General features: G+C 37.9%; 3 protein-coding genes across 4 annotated transcripts; 1 reads left to right on the top strand and 2 right to left on the bottom strand.

Moving 5' to 3' along the window:
- The first annotated feature begins 790 nt into the window (after window positions 1-790).
- Window positions 791-9,370, top strand: LOC110376849 (septin-interacting protein 1). Its single transcript, XM_064040721.1, has 12 exons — window positions 791-1,051; window positions 1,346-1,489; window positions 1,756-1,955; window positions 2,262-2,381; window positions 2,656-2,825; window positions 3,384-3,567; window positions 4,801-5,004; window positions 5,638-5,855; window positions 6,947-7,143; window positions 7,511-7,729; window positions 8,390-8,553; window positions 8,939-9,370. Exons 1-12 carry the CDS (start codon window positions 946-948, stop codon window positions 9,335-9,337), a joined length of 2,325 nt encoding a protein of 774 aa, XP_063896791.1. The 5' UTR covers window positions 791-945; the 3' UTR covers window positions 9,338-9,370.
- Window positions 9,371-13,645: 4,275 nt separating this feature from the next.
- On the bottom strand, window positions 13,646-20,314 carry LOC110376859 (mitochondrial pyruvate carrier 2). 2 transcript variants are annotated; one of them, XM_021335475.3, is made up of 3 exons: window positions 20,031-20,314; window positions 19,915-19,955; window positions 13,646-13,931 (listed from the first exon to the last, which is right to left on the bottom strand). In XM_021335475.3, the coding sequence occupies exons 1-3, from the start codon at window positions 20,113-20,115 to the stop codon at window positions 13,707-13,709; spliced, it is 351 nt and encodes a 116-aa protein (XP_021191150.1). In that variant the 5' UTR covers window positions 20,116-20,314; the 3' UTR covers window positions 13,646-13,706. The 2 variants fall into 2 exon arrangements, with proteins under 2 accessions (XP_021191150.1, XP_021191149.1); XM_021335474.3 differs by lacking the exon at window positions 13,646-13,931 and adding an exon at window positions 17,145-18,926 and having other exon boundaries at window positions 20,031-20,303.
- On the bottom strand, window positions 14,813-16,366 carry LOC110376858 (mitochondrial pyruvate carrier 2). Its single transcript, XM_021335473.3, has 3 exons — window positions 16,022-16,366; window positions 15,906-15,946; window positions 14,813-15,712 (listed from the first exon to the last, which is right to left on the bottom strand). Exons 1-3 carry the CDS (start codon window positions 16,107-16,109, stop codon window positions 15,461-15,463), a joined length of 381 nt encoding a protein of 126 aa, XP_021191148.1. The 5' UTR covers window positions 16,110-16,366; the 3' UTR covers window positions 14,813-15,460.
- Window positions 20,315-20,353: the final 39 nt, after the last annotated feature.

Here is a 20,353-nt window from a genome sequence, read left to right as displayed (position 1 = left end):
GAGGGAAATTCTTACAAATTGTCAATACTACTACTACTACTACTCTTAATACTACAGTAGAACGAAGCGTTATAAATTACAATTTTCGGTTAAATACTAATTAGATATTTCCATCTTTTTTATGCAATAGTTTGCTTTTAAAATATTATTTACATTATTTGAGATCATTATTAAAAATGAATTTCTTACTACTATATGTATTTATCATTTTGTTCAAAATGCATTACATGTGGTGCCATCTTATAGCCAATGCTCGAACTATTCCGTGTTCACGATTTTGTACTGGAGTTAAAATGTACTGAGTGAAACGACCCTGGCGCACCCGTACGCATAAGGCAGTAAATCGCTTGTGCGCAGGTGAAGGTCAGGGCCCGACATCCGTGCCGGTACTGTAAAATGTTCATAATACTAGCTTCTGCCAGCGGTTTCACCTGCATCCCGTTTGAACCTCTGCACGCACCTAGATAAAAAGCCTATAGCCTTCCTCGATAAATGGGCTATCTTACATTGAAATATTTTTATCATAATATTAGTTTAGATTATGTATAAATCTGATAAACTGCGCATTGAGCATCCAGGGTACTGTAGTAAGTTTTATATAAAAGCAAACATTGGTGAGTGTTTAGTTGCAGCAAAAGTGGATCTTTGACCGAAATACTAACTTTCGAAATAGCGTCACCCAAATTACGTTAATCGCCTAAATAATTGGCCTGAATAGTTGATTTATAGGCGTACGTCCCTATAATTCTGTGTCGATGGCAAAATCTGCTGTCACTGTCAAATATGTTTTGTTGTCTATGGCAACTGGTGGAGCGTGTTTTCTTTTCGAGTTTTGGTGATTTATTCGTGATATTAAATGGATTACAAGCAAATTACTAAGTTAAGAGTATAAAGACAACAGTATTAAACTAATTAGTGTCTAAGTGGGCTACATATAGTGCAAAAATGTCGGACGACGAAGTAATGCGTTTCGAGATTACCGATTATGATTTAGACAATGAATTTAATCCGAATAGAAACAGGAGGGCCAAAAAGGAACATCAGATATACGGTAACGTACATACGGTAACGTTTAAACATGTTCTTCATAAATAAGTCTTTGGAGAAGTTTAATAAAAAGCATGAAGATACAAACATGTTTTGCCTTTCACGATCTGTTACTTCAACAACTCTTAATGGAATTAATTCATTATTTTGGTGATAAATAGCATAATGTAAAATTTACTAAGGCATCAAATTATCAAAATTATTACACAGTATCAAAAATTGATTGCTGCACCTTTCAAAATACATCAGTAGATAAAATACCTAAGCATTGACAATTAAATTCACCTATTTTATTCAGGTGTATGGGCCAAAGACAGTGATGAAGATGACAATGAAGACAATATTCGGCAAAGATCTCGCAAGCCTAAAGACTTCTCAGCACCTATTGGCTTTGTGGCTGGAGGAGTACAACAGGCTGGAAAGAAAAAGGAAGAAAGTAAAGGTATACAACCTTTTTTATTGTTATACAACTGGCCAGTGTCTAAGAAAACTATTTCTGGCACCAAGATTTAGATTATTTTATTAGGTTTCCAGGGATCAGTCCATCTGCTTACTACATCTCGTCTCAATGGTTAAAGCACTTAATTGCAAGACTCAATAACTTTACTTGGCAATGTAGCATACCCATAAAACCTGTGAGTAGTTGGCGTCAACACATTGTTTTGTAATTGAAAAAGTAACCACGTATAATAATTCATTTTTTCACAGAAATAGAATCATCAGAGGCTGGCACGTCCCGTCCCAAGTTTGCAGACAGCTCTGATGAGGAAGAACAGAATGCCCCGGATGCCAGTGAGACGGCTGGCATCCGGAGGCAGGGGCAGGGCATGAGGCCGGTCAACCTTGGTGGCAATGTCGGCACTTGGGAGAAACACACCAAGGGTATTGGTGCTAAACTGTTGTTGAAGGTTTGTTCTATGTAATTTATTGTTAATAGGTACTTCTGTCTTATGATCAGATGCATGAGGTAGATTATGCTGTTATAAAATATTTAAGAATATGACCATATTTGTTGCAAATGGAGTCTACCTTAATCAACATAATCAATATTCTCTGTGTTCAATATTTAGTTTCTTGCAGTCCTTGCTGGCTCTGAATGTCTCGAAATATGAATAAGGTTAACGCTAGACAGACTATACCAAAAAGATATTCTCACCTGTTAGTTAGGCAGAAACCTCTAACATGGAATTAACAATATTGTTCTATTTCAACAGATGGGTTACCAACCAGGCATGGGTTTGGGTAAGGATCTGCAGGGTATCTCAGCACCGGTGGAGGCTACGGTCAGAAGAGGCAGGGGAGCTATTGGTGCTTATGGACCTGAGAAAGCAGCAGTAAGTATTCATTTCAAGGGTTTGTTAAAGAATAGATAAAAAGGAACTTAAATTTTGATCTGGTTGAGTGATTTTTTATTATTGCACTTGAAATATGTAGAGAATATATTGCTATTTGAATGATTTCATTAGAACTAAAGAATATGTTGCAAATAGAAATTCTAAATGTCTGTTGTATAGTCATTTTTTATGTAGAATTAAAGCTGTCCCTGAATTAGTTAAACATAAATTCCAATATTGATCTTCTCTAAATATAATCTTCTAAATCTTACAGCAAAAAGCCAAAAAAGAAGAAGAGCTGCGCAAACTGAAAGAGAAAGAAGAAGAGAAAGGCACCAAAGAGAAGACTTACAACTGGAAGAAGTCTCACAAGGGGCGCTACTTCTACCGCGACGCCGCCGACGTCATACAAGAGGGTAAACCCACGATGCATACTATTACCAGGTACACAGGATTTACTATATTGGGGATAGATATGGGTGTTTTTGTCTTGGACTTTCTGTTTTTCAAAGGCTAGGTTTTAACGTAGCCTTTCTTTATGTATTCAATTTTACTTATTATAAATTATGAATGTTAGACTTTGTATTTAAAAAAAAATAAGTTGGGAAAATTTTAAATATCAATGTTCGTTTGGATTTTACTGGGTCATTTGTAATAGACAACTGTGTTGCTGGGTGTGTTCATCATCGTCCTTCTTGTTTCTAGTCCTAACACCAGGTAACTGAAAAGGTAGTTTTCGGTGGTTGCTGTAATTAGCATTATTTCAATTGACATACAGTTCTTGTAAAACTCGATGTACCGAGAGTAAATTCTGACCATGAGTCAATTGCAAATGCATGTATTCATGCCCCTCCCCCAAGCCGCTACCCGCTGATACCTAGACTGGTTTCTGCGGAAATGCTTCCGTGACGAATAGTTAAAGAAAGATTTCCGTGACGACCAAAAGTTTAGGGAGGCTGTATACATATTTCTTTGAGTTTAACTGACCAATTGACCTTTCAGCAACGAACTGTCCCGGGTACCGGTGATCGACATGACGGGCAAGGAGAAGCGCGTGCTGAGCGGCTACCACGCGCTGCGGGCGGCGGCGCCGCGCTTCGAGCACGAGCCGCGGCGCAAGTGTCAGTACTTCGCCGCGCCGCAGCTCGCGCATAACTTGCAGCTCATGGTGGAGTGCTGTGAGCAGGTTAGTGATAGATATTTTTTTTTTTTTTTTAATTTATTTATTACTATCCTATAATGTCCCACTGCTGGGCAAAGGCCTCCCCATCCCGCTTCCACACTTTTCGATCCTTCGATCGAGTCCACCAGTCTCGACAGTAGGCGTCCAGTTCGTCACGCCATCTCTTTCGGGGTCTACCCCGCCTGCGGTGTCCATCCTGGGGTGTCCACTGGGTGACAATAGTGGCCCATCTTTCCGGATGCATACGGCTGACGTGTCCGGCCCAGTTCCATTTCAGTGTTGCCGCCTTTCGGCCCACATCAGCGACTCCTGTTTTGGAACGTATAACGGTATTCCGGATGCGATCCGTCCGTTTAATGCCTAAAAGGCTACGCTCCATTGCTCTCTGGCAAACCTTGAGTTTGGACTTTTGACACTCCGTGAGAGACCAAGTTTGTGCACCGTAGGTTAGGACGGGCAAGATACACATGTCGACTAATTTTCGCTTGAGTGAAAGGGGAAGGTCCCCTTTCATGTACTGCTTCATGGACCAGTAGCTTTTCCAGGCGTTCTCTATGCGGCGATCGATCCCCTTTTCCTGCCTGTTGTCGAAAGAAACTAACTGGCCCAAGTAGATGTACTCGTCGACATAGTGTAGAGCTTGCCCATCTACCTCGACCCCACGTTTCGTGCTGTTGGTCATTGTGTGTGTCTTGCTCATGTTCATTTGAAGTCCAACCTCTTGGCTTGCCCTGCTCAGATCTTGGAGTTCTGCTGATAGATATAAAACAAAAATTTTGACTTTTGAAAGAGTCTCAACTTCTTGCAAAACAGCTAATTCAAACTTCGTACCATCCAAATCTGTACATCTGATGTGATTCCCCGCATTCTCCGTGCAGCGTAAAGCACGTCAATGTTGGTCCTGCGCTTGATCGCTTTCCGGTCGTGTCGGATTACTGTCCCATCGGGCTATGAGAGTGAAAGTATAGTGAGGGCGCTTGTGTCTGCGCAAATGCTTGTTCACTGTAATATGTCCTGTGCAGCTGGCTGATCTTCTTATATGAGAACAGCCGCCTTGGCCGATAATCGACTAGGTCATCATCACATTTAATGTAAATTTATGACCGTAAGAGCGACTATTTCGCCGCAATCAAAAACGCGGATACTCCAAAAAATAAATCCTATCAAGATTTTTCATCCATTTGTTAACTTCCTACTCAAATGCAGTACCTAGAAATTAATAGTTCTTGTTCACAGGACATAATCCAAAACGCCCGTGAACTCCAAACAGCAGAAGACGAGATAGTAGTCATAGAGCGAGACTTGGAAGACTGCAACATTAAGCTGCAGGAACAAGATAAAGTTATCAATAAGGTTGAGGACATATTGCAGCGAGTTGAGATGTTGAACAAGCCTGATGTGTCGTTGGAAACTGCACATGATGTCCTTGCTGAGCTGAAGGTGAGTTTGTATCTAAACTAATATTATAAATGTGAAAGTAACTCTGTCTGTCTGTCTGTCTGTCTTTCTGTCTGTCTGTCTGTCTTTTCTTCACGCCTAAACTACTGAACCGATTTGCGTGAAATTTTGTACAGACACAGTTTGAAACTTGAGAAAGGACATAGGATAGTTTTTATTACAAAAAAAAAATAAAAATAAAATTATTCCAGACATATAGCGCCATCTATTGGTCAAATCAAAAATCTGCTGGTAGTCACTATTCCACGCGAACGAAGTTGCGGGCAAAAGCTAGTACTTAATATTAATGTATGAAGAGGAACCATTTTTTATTTTTTTTGTTTTTACTCTGAAGACTCCGAAACTGCTGAATAGATTTTAAAAATTCTTTCATCATCATCATCATTTCGGCTTTATTTTGTCTTGGTATTAGACTTTTTTTCCGAAATGTGGGTGAAACCCTAGTGAAACTGCTAGTTAAAAATATTAAGGAAAAAAATGTTATCATAAAATTAACCATGGTGGTTTTTGCTACGTAATCTTGGGACATGTGCTAAAGTGTAATTTAGCTCATTGTAATAATGTAGCATCAACGTAAAAAAATACCTATTTATGTATCCATAACTTTCTTCACAGGAGTCCTACCCCCTAGAATACGAGATGTTCGGTCTAGGCACAATTGCTGGCAACATCGTCAGTCCCTTACTCAGTTCAATGATAGCAGCCTGGGACCCGCTGCAGGTGCCTGATGAACCTATACCCACGTTCCTGAAGTGGAGGAAACTGCTCACTGAGGAGGCGTATAATAGTTTGTTGTGGCAACATTATATACCGCAGTTGACGGCTGCTGCTGAGTAAGTGACTTTTTTGTGTCTTTCTTTACACTGTTATAATCATCGGCAGGGATATTGAGCCCTGACCTTCACCTGCGCAGAAGCGATTTTTTGGATTATTGCCTTATGTGTACAGTGCGCAAAGCGATCCCCACTCTTCCGCCGAGAGCTCAATATCCGTGCCGATAACTATATGTTTCTTTAACGTATTATATGTGTTATGTATACATATGGTGAAGGGGCGGAGTTTCGGATGCTGTGAAAACTTTAGATTTTTTTGGTTCATGATCAGATGAGGCTCTGTTTAAAATGCCAGTAACTTAGTATAGGTTTCGATATGAATATCTTTTTTCATCTTATCGTTGCTTTTGGCATTGAGTAAGTACTCCATAGTGTGCTTGATTTCTTGGTCTCATATAATTCAATAAAATATGCAAGCAAAACGTTTTCTGAAAATGTTTTGGCACCTTTAGCTAGTCGCCATGTATTAAACATTTCGTATTGTTTTGAATACTTCTCGCGTGATCGTTGAAGGAGAAAGGTCATTTGCGCATTATTGACAGTTTCAATCAATTCTGTCGTCGTCGCGTCGTCACTAAAATCACTCATTTTAGTAGAATAGAATATGTTTTTCACTTTTTAAACAATATGACGTAAAAAGAAAACAGCGCGCACAACGCAAATTAAGAAAAAAGTACCAGAAAGGTTTTCCAAATTCAAAAATGTTGATGACAGGCTGTGTTCCGAAGCTAGTGCTCAGGACATTACTACTTCAACTTGTATCGCCGTGGCACTCCGTACAAAGGCGTTGATTCGTGAGCTCACGAACACTGGCCAGTATACTGAGTTTAATTTCGGAACACAGCCGAATTCACAAACTCAGTCCACATGACGTTCTAAATTCAATTTACTTTGCCGCTCTAGAGGATAAAATGGGCTTTTGCACTCGGATATCAAAGAGTAAAAATACCCTTTCCGGGAAGGATTCCCTGGTGACATAGAATATGCTAGTAAAGTTCCCCTGGTAAAATTGCGGGTAATGCTAGTATTTATTTGGAAAATATTTTTCTAACAAACCAAAATCGATCTTAACTTAGTATTTCTTTCCTCAGATCATGGAACCCCCGCTCCCCGACCAAGATGCTCCAGGCAGTGACTCTGTGGCAGCCGGCCTGCCCGAGCTGGGTGTCGGGCGCCGGCGTGGCCCGCGCCGTGCTGCCGCGCCTGCTGGCCGCCGTCCGCGCCTGGGACCCCACCCACGACACCCTGCCGCTGCACACCTGGGTGCTGCCCTGGCATGACATCGCAGGTCGGATAATAGTACTGAAAAATCTTTATTCCAAGGAAACTTTACCAATCATAGATATGCGATAGTATATTGATCTTCAAGCCAGTTATTTTTGTGAAGCCAAAACTGAAATATGTGCTTCATATCTAATGAAAAATATGTGCTGCTTTCTTCAACTTCGATATCGGTATTTCTGGTATTTCTTGATTTTGATCATAGAACGTTAAAAGTTTTATCGATTTTTTGTTGCTGACTTGTGCACTTGATATTTACGGGGCCCGTACGATGCTCTGGTGATCCTTTATGAACTCATAGTTATCTGTCACGCATTACTAATCTATCAAACGGTAATGGGATCCTTAATTTATGAGAAGATTGTATGTCTCAGGTGAAGCACTAGCCAGCTCAGTATACCCCCTCATCCGGTCTCGCCTAGCCGCGGCGCTGTCGGCGTGGCACCCCGCGGACTCGTCAGCGCGCGGGGTGCTGGGCGCGTGGGCCGCCGCGTGGGGCCCGGCGCTGGGGGCCCTGCTGCACCAGCACATCGTGCCCAAGCTGGACCACTGTTTACAACATGCGCCGCTTGAGCTCGTCGGCAGGGAGAACAGTAAGTACCGTTGCACCCAGTAGCTACGCCATACTTTCCGTACTCGGATAAAATAAAATATAGCCTAAGGCGTTGTCCTAATTGGCAGCGATCGCGCGATGGCGTTTTTCATCTCACTTGCGAGGTTCCGAGGTTCAAATAGGACACTCTGATGAAATCTGTATGTTTGAACTCATCGCATGACGAGAACGCATCGTGTCATCGTGCGATCGCTGTCAATTGGGACGACGTCTTAGATGAAAATCGCATCGCGCCATCGCGCGATCGCTGCCAATTAGGACGACGCCTAAGTTATCCACGACACAAGGAGATGTGTAGCTTCATAACAGCAAAATATTTTTCAAACCGGTTCAGGATATTCGGTATTAGGAGCTTTTGAGGTACAAACAAAATCTCTTTGTATTTATTATTCATTTAGTGCTTGAGCACCTACCATGTCATTGTTCCTCCATCTAAAGGTTGACCGGGCGTTAAGGACCTAAGGCGTTAAGTGCGCCTTTGTACATGAATTTTTGTAAAATGTGTGCAAAAAGCATTAATAAATAAAATAAATGAATAGTTAACAATATTTTAATACTTCCTCGAAATATCAAGATTAGTTTTTATTTCTGTCACTATCTGTCCAAAAATCACTATTAACCTAAATAATGATTCCCCCAGCGGCATGGCTGTGGTGCGTGGAGTGGCTGGAGCTGCTGGGCGCGGGCACGGTGGCGGCGCTGGCGGCGCGGGCGCTGCTGCCGCGCTGGCTGGCGGCGCTGGCGGCCTGGCTCAACACCAACCCGCCGCACGCCACCGTGCTCAACTCTTATACTGACTTTAAGGTGACTTATATACTTACTACTGATATTTATTTGGCAATAATATGATGGGAAAGCTTGCTTAAAGGAAATTAAAAAAAGAACTTTTTTGCATCAACTGAGTGTAGGCGGCAGGAGGTCAAACTACCCGAATCTGTCAATTTTTACCAGTCGAATATTGACCTTCATCTATTGTGATAAGTTTGAAAATCTATTGAAGTTTGTCAGATTGAGTTAGGTTGATGTGCTGAGCTGTACTTACATATTGTACAGTGTGTCAGGTAAAAATTATAATAAAAGCGTTTAACCTTTTTGTTATTGTTGTAAATAATTCAGCCCTGATGTTTTAAAAGACAAATAAAATAAAACAACAACACAAATTTTTTAACTTTATATATTTCTTCACCAGAAAATGTTTCCCGAGGAAGTGCTAAAAGAACCAGCGGTGCGTGATGCCTTCAGAAAAGCATTGGACATGATGAACCGAAGCGCTGACTTAGAGTCCGTTGAACCGCCTCCTCCACCTCGCTTCACTATGCCCGAGCCTAAAGAAACTTCTAGAATCGCTGACGTCATCGCCTCAGCTACCCAAGCGAAATCCTTCTCAGAATTACTCGAAACGAGGTGCATCGAAAAAGGCATTACTTTTGTACCTATTGCCGGCAAAACCAGGGAAGGAAGACCGCTGTATAAGATAGGGGAATTGCAGTGTTATGTTATAAGAAATGTGATCATGTATTCCAATGATAGTGGCAGAACTTTCAGCCCTATTAGCATGGATAAACTACTGAGTATGGTTGAAGATTGAGTATTTAAGAAATTAAAATATTAAGATTTATTTTTGAGTTTTATTTCCTTTACTATCCTCCTTATACCAATTTTATCTGCGTTCAGCGCCGTGCTCTTATCTCAATTTTATATGGTGTCGGCGGAACATATTTGCTTCTTCCATACTCTTCTATCTGCCGTCAATCCGTCATCTCACAAGTACCATTATTTCTAGCCATGTCGACTTTCACACAATCCATCCATCGTTTCTTCAGTCATCCCCTTCTATATTTGAGTTTCATTTCCTCAAACAAATGCAATCAAGGTCTCGCCCGAGTTGGCACGATTTTGACACTTATTGCAAAGGTCATTGAATTGATCTTCCGATGCGTTTATTGGCATTGTATCGTTGGCTTGCTGTCAAGTTCCGCTTTCTAGTTTGTTTATACGACACTGGGTGTCGGTTTTTGTTACCGACGCTGATACAATGATCCATGGTGTTAGTTAACATGTGGTTCGAGTGGAATACTCTTGCTGTTGGAATTCCGCCTCACATTATGATTACTGATACATGTGAACATGTTGGTAGTTGGTAGTCATTCGTCAGTAACACGGCTAAAAATTGAAAGCGATATGAAAGGAATGTTACCATTAAAAATAAAAGTTAATTTGCGGCAAGATTTAATATAATAACACAACAACGTGCAAACAACACAAATACATGCGTGCAAGCTTACTACAAACTACTTTCTACACAAATACATGGACCTCTTATAAAATTTTTACATTATTCATCAAATGTTAGTGCGAAAACCATTAAAAAATAAAACTGTATTTATGAAAATCAATCCATGAATCTGTAAAACTACAAACTACTGTTACTACATCTAGTTTCTATGATATTCGATAAAATTTTGAAAAATATTAACAAATAACAACATTACATAAAATCTACTTTAAAGTTAATAAGGTTATTTTGTTCTGGCAATCAATGGCATTAAGTTATGATTAAAATGTTAGTTGTAGTTAGTATTTAATACATAGTAGTAAGTATAGTAAAAATACTGGGAAAAGCGGCTATATATCGGAAAATGTTTTTAGGTTCCTTCGGACACATGATGAAGTGTGGGAATATTAGTAGGTATATATTATCGTGGGCACGGAAATGCCACCGCCAAGACGACTGTTATGAAAAATATTCATCCCACTCGTGTGCGTTCGCGCAGCGGAATGTTGTTGAATTTAAAGATTTTAATTATGCAGATAATTAGTGTAAGACGTCCTATAATTGTGTATGGTAAATAAAAATTTGTGTATGCAGCCATTGTGGAGAAATTCACCAAAAACAGATTCCGCTGGGCGAACGTTGGCGAACGTTGTCCTGGCGGAACTTTTTTTAATCCATAGACTTTAGAAGAAAAGAGATGTGTCCGAAAATTAGTGTGTATTTGTGTATAATTGATTATGTATGAATGAAATCAGTGCATGCATAAACTTCGGAGAAATTCAAGTTTCCGCTACGCGAACGTTTGGCCATTAGCTAGTTTTCATATAAAGCGCTTACATAGAGGGCTGTAGATTTTTACATACGTTGTTTTGAATTTGTTTATATTTGTTTAAAAAACAGGTTTAGAAAAAGTCGTAGGGTTTAAAAGATAAAAATATAAACGTAAAATACACTTATTAGGTCTTAGTTCTTAAAGTATGCAGTTTGGGGTCTAGATTTTCACGTTTACACAAACCTTGTAAGTGTCTCCAACATGTTGCCAAGTATCAATGATGTTCCGTTAGTAATTAAAAAGTTATAGGATATTTTACCATGAACAGATCACTGTTTACAAAGCAGTCGAATATCACGACGTTCTAAAGGAATTGCATGGTAAAATGTATGCCAATAATTAGTTTAATCGTTCAACTATTCACTTGCAAAATTTCATGTCATTAAATTCAGTAATTAAAGAAAGACAATTATAATACTGACGGAGCATCGAAACCCTACATAATCCGACCAAGTTCGGATAGCTACAAAAAAGCGGCCGTGTCATTGTCTAAGCAACGTTCTTAACTTGGTAGGTTAGTATTTATTAATATGGTACAGTTGCGTACACAAGCGTTAGGAAAAAATAAAACAATTGTATTTCTGGATTGTAAATATTTTTTTAATAATAATGCCACTATCTACGATAGAAATAAATCTTCAATTAACAAGTACTTCTCTATTTAAATATCCGTGTACAAAAATATTTTTATTATTATTACTTACATAAATTACTTGACTACGTGATTAAAAATAACGTTAATAAACGTTACGTATTTTAACTAAAATTTCGTAGATAGTGGCATTATTATTAAAAAAATATTTTTCATTCAAGATATGCAATTGTTTTATTTTTTCCTAACGCTTGTGTACGCAACTGTACCATATTAATAAATATACTAACCTTCCAAGTTAAGAACGTTGCTTAGACATATGGCACGGCCGCTTTTTTGTAGCTATCCGAACTTGGTCGGATTATGTAGGGTTTCGATGCTTCGTCAGTATTATAATTGTCTTTCTTTAATTACTGAATTTAATGACATGAAATTTTGCAAGTGAATAGTTGAACGATTAAACTAATTATTGGCATACATTTTACCATGCAATTCCTTTAGAACGTCGTGATATTCGACTGCTTTGTAAACAGTGATCTGTTCATGGTAAAATATCCTATAACTTTTTAATTACTAACGGAACATCATTGATACTTGGCAACATGTTGGAGACACTTACAAGGTTTGTGTAAAAGTGAAAATCTAGACCCCAAACTGCATACTTTAAGAACTAAGACCTAATAAGTGTATTTTACGTTTATATTTTTATCTTTTAAACCCTACGACTTTTTCTAAACCTGTTTTTTAAACAAATATAAACAAATTCAAAACAACGTATGTAAAAATCTACAGCTCTCTATGTAAGCGCTTTATATGAAAACTAGCTAATGGCCAAACGTTCGCGTAGCGGAAACTTGAATTTCTCCGAAGTTTATGCATGCACTGATTTCATTCATACATAATCAATTATACACAAATACACACTAATTTTCGGACACATCTCTTTTCTTCTAAAGTCTATGGATTAAAAAAAGTTCCGCCAGGACAACGTTCGCCAACGTTCGCCCAGCGGAATCTGTTTTTGGTGAATTTCTCCACAATGGCTGCATACACAAATTTTTATTTACCATACACAATTATAGGACGTCTTACACTAATTATCTGCATAATTAAAATCTTTAAATTCAACAACATTCCGCTGCGCGAACGCACACATCCCACTCTACAAAAATGAGTGTCAATAGAAAACCTAGACAATACAATTTCCTTACTTTTGTTAGTAGAAACAGTTATTGTTGAGGTAGTTAGTAACAATATTAGTGGTAAGTACAATGCAATACAAAGTTTGACGCAGTAGCGTCGTGGTTTGTAAATAATATCTTATGTAAATTGGTCTTAAACGCGGTTAAATGAAGAATTAAGCATGTGTCAACTAAGACTGGGAGCTCAAGGCAAGACAAGAAAATAGAGGATGTATTTCAATCAACAAAGAGTAGAATTTCTTTAAAATATTATTAGTAGCTCTGTTTCCAGTCTTCAAGCGACATTAATTAACAGAGTAATATGTAGCCGTAGGTAAGCAATTTAAAAAGCCAATCAACAGATTTTACTGTAATAAAAAGTCTTAGAAGCAGCCTAGACGAGCGATTATCATTTTATTGTAGGTACGTAGGTAATATTGCGCAATTTAATCGATCGTCTAGGTGGCGCCGTAGTTAGTAGTAAATATTAGGTAGGCCTCACTACCTGGTGGGACTTTTTTGGCAAGTTCTTTTTTTAAATTTGTGACTAGTTTATTAGACTGTATTTTGTATAACTAAATTAATAAATTCGATAAAATTACCTATTTCTTTAGGTACCTAATATGTAAAAAAATCAGCGTTAGTTCTCTTGACTTGAATAGTTATGGCACTTAATTATATAAACTAGTATTTTAATTAGTTGAGGCAAGTATTTTTTGTTCAACTTTTGTGGTTTAATTTTTGCTTATATCTAACTTTTCAATATTAAGGATGCATGCGTATTTTCCTCTAGCATCCCAACAAACAAACAAAAGACGTGAAGATAGGGTTCAAAAATTGTGATAGGTATAGTCCGTCTTTTAGACTTAGCAAAAATATTGGACACCTATTTTTATTACAACAAAACATAAAAAAATCTTAGGTAGGTATATAATTGGGCTTGTAAAACTGACGTAGGTCCTACTGCCTACAAAATTCATGGTGTATCTTCGTTAATTTTCACCTGTGTGAATAAAAAATAGGTGTCCATTATTTTCGGGCTATCTAAAAGACGGACTTTTTTCATCCACCATGCCTTTAAGCAATAGCCTTTTGACGTTGGTACATATAAGCGCGAACAGTTTGCACGCCATTCGCCACGCCAAGCGCAAAGTTACAAATGGCCAGAGAGTAGTTGACAGGAGTTATGACCAAGCAGTATCGTGTCCAGATCAGACCAGTGGCGGAGAGCGTCGCCGACTGAGTGGTCGACACTTTGTCCAGGGGCCGCGTGTAGGCGTCCAGCGAAGCCAACACGAGAGCCTGAAACATCGCAAGCACATCAATAAAGTGTATTAAGGCACTTAATGGCACGGCACGGCGTATCTCCAACCTAGAGATTGTCTCTTGTCATTTGAATTAGACCTTTAAATCGTCAGTACCTATAGAAAGGTGACAACGAGCTCGCTGCTTCATAACAGCTACGCCGTGCCCTGCCATTACGACCTTCGTATAATATAAAAATGCAGCTATCGTCAAATACAGTGTTAATAATGGATCTACGTACGATTTTTCTAGTTACCTACCTAAATCGTGCAGTAAGTAACGGTCATGCAAATCATAAATTTAGTCTACGCAGTTAAAAATCTAGACAAATCATAAATCTAGTCAAGTCTAGACACTGGACCCAGTAATCAACATGCACAGACCGATCTAACAGTCATAGGTAGTCAACGTCGTCATAGTCAATATCAACAGAAACTGCCAGACCGCATAATGAAAGCCGTGTTGCCAACAAGCAAAGGGGCTCCTCAGTGCTCACGAATAACGTGCAATTCGTGCAAAACACCCTCCTACCAACAAGTGTCTTCAAACAAGAACCATTTGAATACCTACCTGTTTCCCTGCCTGAAATCATAATTTGGCCTCAGCCCAAAATCATTTTTGCATCCATGTTTTGGAGCAATTTTAGGAACAAAGTTACCTACTTAGGTACGGTACCTATGTATTTTACCTACTGCTTGCTACCTGTACCCAGGTGCCGAGGAGCTTATCTTCAACATCTTCAAGCTGCCCCAGATACGTAGAACCTAGAAGTGTAGTTCGCTACCGTCATCGTCTTGTCTTGTGGCTAAATGCCCACGTAAAATGAATTCAAAGGTTTTATTCCCGTCAGAAGATTAAGTGAAATGAAAAACCAGAAATGCGAAAAAAAAGTTTAATATCAATGCCATGTACTGTACAAAACATGATCACGTTTCAATGAAGAACTACAATTTAATAAAGAATCACTTAATAGCGCGCAGAAACAGTCTTCAAACCTCCGCTACTTTCTCATGAACCAGTGAACCTAACTCATAGCCAAATATTCATCTCGCCGCCTATAACACAGGCTTTTAAAATTTAAATACGAATCCGATTATTCAACCACGTTAACTCCATCCTAATTATTCTCATCAATAACTAACATGGACATACATTTTTTTAACAAGTAGGTAGGTATTTAAATTCTACTGGGACATTTTTCTCCAAAATTGTTTTACTCCGACGTATCTTCTGTTTTCGGAGAACATTTTAGGAATCCCTTAGAACATTTTACTTTTAGACTTTCGTCATGTTTCTTACTGTTTTACTTTGGCCTGCATAAGAACAGCAGAAAGACATTTGCAACACGAAGGCCTTGGGCCATGATGAGGGAGATTTGATTCGAAAGCTTATCGGTACCTAGCGTAAGAAGCTAATTCATTTGGAAGACAATCATCTATAGAGTGCCAATGCTACAATTTACAATAATAACGATTACAAATGGGGGGCAAGAATTTTTCATAGAATCGAACTGATGTTTATGATGATTACTTTTTCTCTTTTTCTTTCAATTTCTTTTCTTCTTCGAGTCGCCTTTCGTATAAGTATATCCTCGAAAGTTGGTAAAAGCCTGTTACAGCAACGAAACAGTTAGCAAAGAAGAGACTGTAATTTTTTGGGATGATAATGAGCGACCATCGCGCCCATAGAGTGCCGGTGAGAGCCAGGGACCCGCATTGCCGCACAGACAATTTCTCCACAGGACGGTTTATGTCACCGAAGCCAGCAATCACCAAACCCTGAAAGGAATAATGAATGAAATATCGCCATCAGGCTTTCCAGCTGTTGCCCGGTTTCTATTTAATCGATTCTTGGTAACGATTTCAGTAATTGTTTGTAAAAGGAACTACAAATGTCTCGATAAAACGTGACTGTGTGTAGACAAACCGATCGTTTCTTGTTTATGGGATTTGCGATCTTGATTGAACTTACCCATTTTCCGAAGGGCGCCCAGAAGAAAATTGTTTTAGGACCTGAAATGAAGACACTAAGCCTTGTAAATCATTCTTAATTCACAACTGGGATATTCCAAAAGCATATATACTTACCAGCCGGATGTTCCCACAAGGGCCGAAGGGCGTTAGGAACAAACTTTTCTGCGAACGTTATAATAGCTTTGTATAGTTTAGAAGACATTTTTGTGGAATTTTATATTTTTTTTATAAGAAATTATACAAAAATTTCATTCGTTACATGGCATTGAAACTACAGAAGACAGTCAGCTGTCATCTGCTTCAAACTCTAAAATCAGAAAGTCAGACGTGATCTGTCATAGAGGACTAAGAAGTTGTTATTACTCACCAAGAAGGTCTTCATAATAATTTCCTTGGTAATTTGTTACTGGCCGTCGATATAGAAATTAGGGTGAAATCGGTGGAAATCGGTTACACCGTTAGAGGTATTTTTTGAACATTTCCAGTAACCGTTATTTTTCGAATTTCGTTGGCTTTAGATACTACGTCTACACACATGCTTAGGCCATTTTAACACGATATTTATACACATTATAATTGCTTCCTGAACCTTTTTCATATGTCGTGATAGCGTCTCTACACACTCGCGGTGCTGTTGGCGTTCAAAACAAACCAACTCTTTTCAAACGGTCTAAACTAAACAGTAGGCAGGTAGAAAGAACTTTTATTAATTTTGCAACTGTACTTCCATGCAATACTTTACCAATCTGTAAGTGCGACAGACGTGCGATTTCTATGTAGGTAAACACAATGCTAAAGCTATGCTAACTATGCATTCTTCTACAAACCATGCTTTTAAAGTTCGTGCCGAAGTTAATGGCGGCCCGGAACATTGAGTAAGTGGCTGCTCAGAGATAATTGTAGGTACCTAAGCTTTAGCAGCGGGCCTAGGTATATACCTATGCCCATGGTGGCCCTTAAGGCGCTCAAGCCCAATGCCTCTGCATAAGTACAACATCAGACACATTTTTTTCATCGTGCGCCAGTCCGACTCGCACTTGGCCGGTTTGGTACACTCAGATGAAATAATGTTCAAGGCAAATGACGGTTTTCTTATCATTTGTACTTTTATGGTGTGAATGAAAATGTTACAATTCAGGCACATGCAACGCTGACAGAAGGCCAAAACAAATTAATTAAAAGAAACGAACATCGTTAGTAACAAATGAGAAGAGAAAGTAAATAGAAACAAGAAACGTTCGAAATATAAAAACATATATTTCCACAAATCCAAAAAGGTTTTACAAAAATAGACAAAGTGTTCTTTTACAAAACTATGATTTAATAACGCCATGTTACATGAACGGTGTGCTATGACAAAGATAACAATACTAAACATTCGTTTGGTCTACAACCACATTTACGTTAAGAATATCACAGTTATGAGACAAAATGTTTACCTAATCAGAATTTTTATGCACCTATTCTCAATTTAGATAAGCTATGATAACAGATACTATCAACATTGTCACAGATTCTTGTCTTTCTTAATTAATCGTTTCGAGATCACGTTAATTAAACAACGGATCATTCCGACTTGAGGTCACTTGATAAAAAATATTACTTACGCTGTAACAGAAATGAATTATTACAGCGTTTTTATCGCAAACAAATGTGACGAATACAGATTTATTTGGGAACGTACCGAATCGATTTAAGACTTTAATTGCAAAAATACCTTTATAGTTCTAAATTCCCAAGAATCATTTACAAATCGTAAATGTTCACGAACTATAAAAGTATTAATTTAAAAATTTTAATCATTCAAAGAAGTTAAGGTGGAATGCTTGCTCGAGCGTAGCAAGTATCTACGTTCCTATTTCGCACTTAAGTCTGAAATATTTAACATATAGCCCTAGGCCATATAGCATGCATATCATTCATGGAATGCATAACAATCAACAGGCATCCATGCTGCATTTTCCAAAAACTCCCCAACCTGTATCCGCCAACGTTTGTAGTGTCTATTGCCATTAAATGGCGCTTTAATATTTGAATGACCTCCTTAACACCACATTTGTAAGTCATATTTAACGAATTGGTAGTCACAATGTAGTCACAAAATAGAACATCAGCGTTGACCACCCTGGCATTAAATGGCCATGCACAGGTACCATGTATTAGAAATATATAGGGTCAGTGATTCAGGAGAGTACGTAAAAATAATTCGTGCAATAACCAGTGCAGGTTTTCAAACAATATAGAAAATTTACTAAAATCTGTGAACTATTAGTATTCTATTTTCTGACTCCATTGAACTTTATGCTTCATTTAGTTTCCATTATACACTACTTATGACAACATCAACAGAATAATTTTGATCCAAAATTGTACAAGGCTTTGTACTTATATCACAAACTAACATTAAAAAAATATATTCCTATCCTTCCCAAAATATACTAATTATACATAATATTTAAATCTACAATTGTAATTAACTAAATAAATAATAAACAAAATCAGCTAATAATAAATTAATACCCTTTGCTAGCATAAAAATAACAATTAAATATATATTTGTCAATGTTGAAGTAGAATCTAGCTATCTGAGGGAGATGTGAAAATCTCGCATCTAAATTGAAAAAATGATCTACTAAGGCCCGGCTACTAGAGTGGCACCATGTAACATCCCGTAACTATCGACCTAACCAAAGACAAAACTTATTGGCCAGTGACATTTGGCGCTGCATACATTTGTACCACAGCAAAATCACTTGGTCAAAAGAGGTTTTACTACTTACTGCGCTGGGGCCTGTTTTAATTTTTCCTGATCCCTATGATACATATAAGCTCTTGACAATTGGTATACACTAGTACAAGCTACAAATACATTGACAGCAAAGAGGCTGTAGTTTTTAGGTATAATAACTAGGGAGTATCGGGACCATATAATGCCGGTGGCCGCTAGTGATGCGGACTGGCGGATAGACAAGGACTCGACAGGTCGATTCAAGTCACCCAACCCAGCTATCACCAAACCCTGAAAGTGACAATGATGAAGTGAGTCAAGGCCATAGTACTTGTTTATGAATAAAACTGACTTCTGTGTTATTGTTACCAAGCAATGGAAGTAAATTATATTGCCCGATATATGAGCCATGTATTAATATTATCTACACTACATAATATTGATTTGGTTAATATATTCTTGTAAGCTAAAAATATTTAAGTGTTATTGTATACCATTATTCAAGTGTCAATTAATTATATTATTATAATGATATGGACTTGCTAATATTATTAATTGAATAAATTCTGTGCATTAATTATACAATGGTTGTGTTGTTAATATTTCTGCTCATGCACATATTTTCTAAATGTCAGAAGTCAGTTTTATTCAGACAACCCAATTACCCAGATGAGATATTAGAATGGAAACATTCTCAGAAACACAAAATGATTTTTTAAACCATGATAGATGGTTCATGTTATTTATACATTTAAATATTAAATATTGGGACTGGTAACACAGTTTTTTTAAAATGATAGGTACATGCACCATAGAAGTGATCCCACAATCTTAAGTACTATATGCTATCAGTTTATCAGAGTGTGTGTGAATGTCACATTAAACAGTGCTCAATAAAATCATGTCATAAAAACTGATTCTTCAGATAAACCATAATCTTACTCATAAAGAGCTATGTAAGCTGGTAAACCAAGATAAGAAGTCAAAATTGACAAATTACATAGCATAAATATTGATATCCAATATTGTTTCAGGCATTTGCATATGCAGTACCTATGCCTGTACATAAGTGTTGTAATAGATTGAATTTGGAACGCAGCTTTGAGTAGATCTTTTTTTTTTGTAGAATAACAAAATAGATTTATGTTTTTATTAGAACCTACTTTTCCAGTAAAGAGATATTATCCTAATTATTAATTTATGCGCGGCGCAATTGCCCTTACGCAAGGTCTTTTTAATATAAATAGTGTGACCTTGAATTTACGTCCGCATTACTTACCCATTTGAAAGCAGGCGCCCAGAAGAATATTGTTTTAGGTCCTAAAACAGAGAAACGTCCGTAAAATACACATTATTTTTTAAATTTTATATTCCATAGATGTAAGTTATACTTACCAGCAGGATGTTCCCACATAGGACGCATGGAACCTGGGACAAACCTGTCCGCAATAGTTATAATTGATTTGTACACTCTCGACATTTTGCAGGGTTTGTATGAATTAAGGTAGAGGTCTTTCTATATGGGATACAAAGGTACGGGAAGGAAGATAGTTACGGAGTTACTTTTTAGTGTTTTCTAAAACATGGCACTGATAGCAGCCGAGGCAATACTTGAAAGCCCGAGTTGTGATAAAAGATAGTAAGATAGCGTTGTCAATGTCAAATTGTAAAATTGACAATTGATAGTCTAGAGTCAAGCTGAGAGAGAAAGTCAAGCT

The sequence above is a fragment of the Helicoverpa armigera genome, chromosome 23 (genome assembly GCF_030705265.1).
Source record: "Helicoverpa armigera isolate CAAS_96S chromosome 23, ASM3070526v1, whole genome shotgun sequence".
In the NCBI taxonomy this organism is placed as follows: Eukaryota; Metazoa; Arthropoda; class Insecta; order Lepidoptera; family Noctuidae; genus Helicoverpa; species Helicoverpa armigera.
Note: the sequence above shows the minus strand (reverse complement) of the source record. Positions and strands in the feature narration are given on the sequence as shown.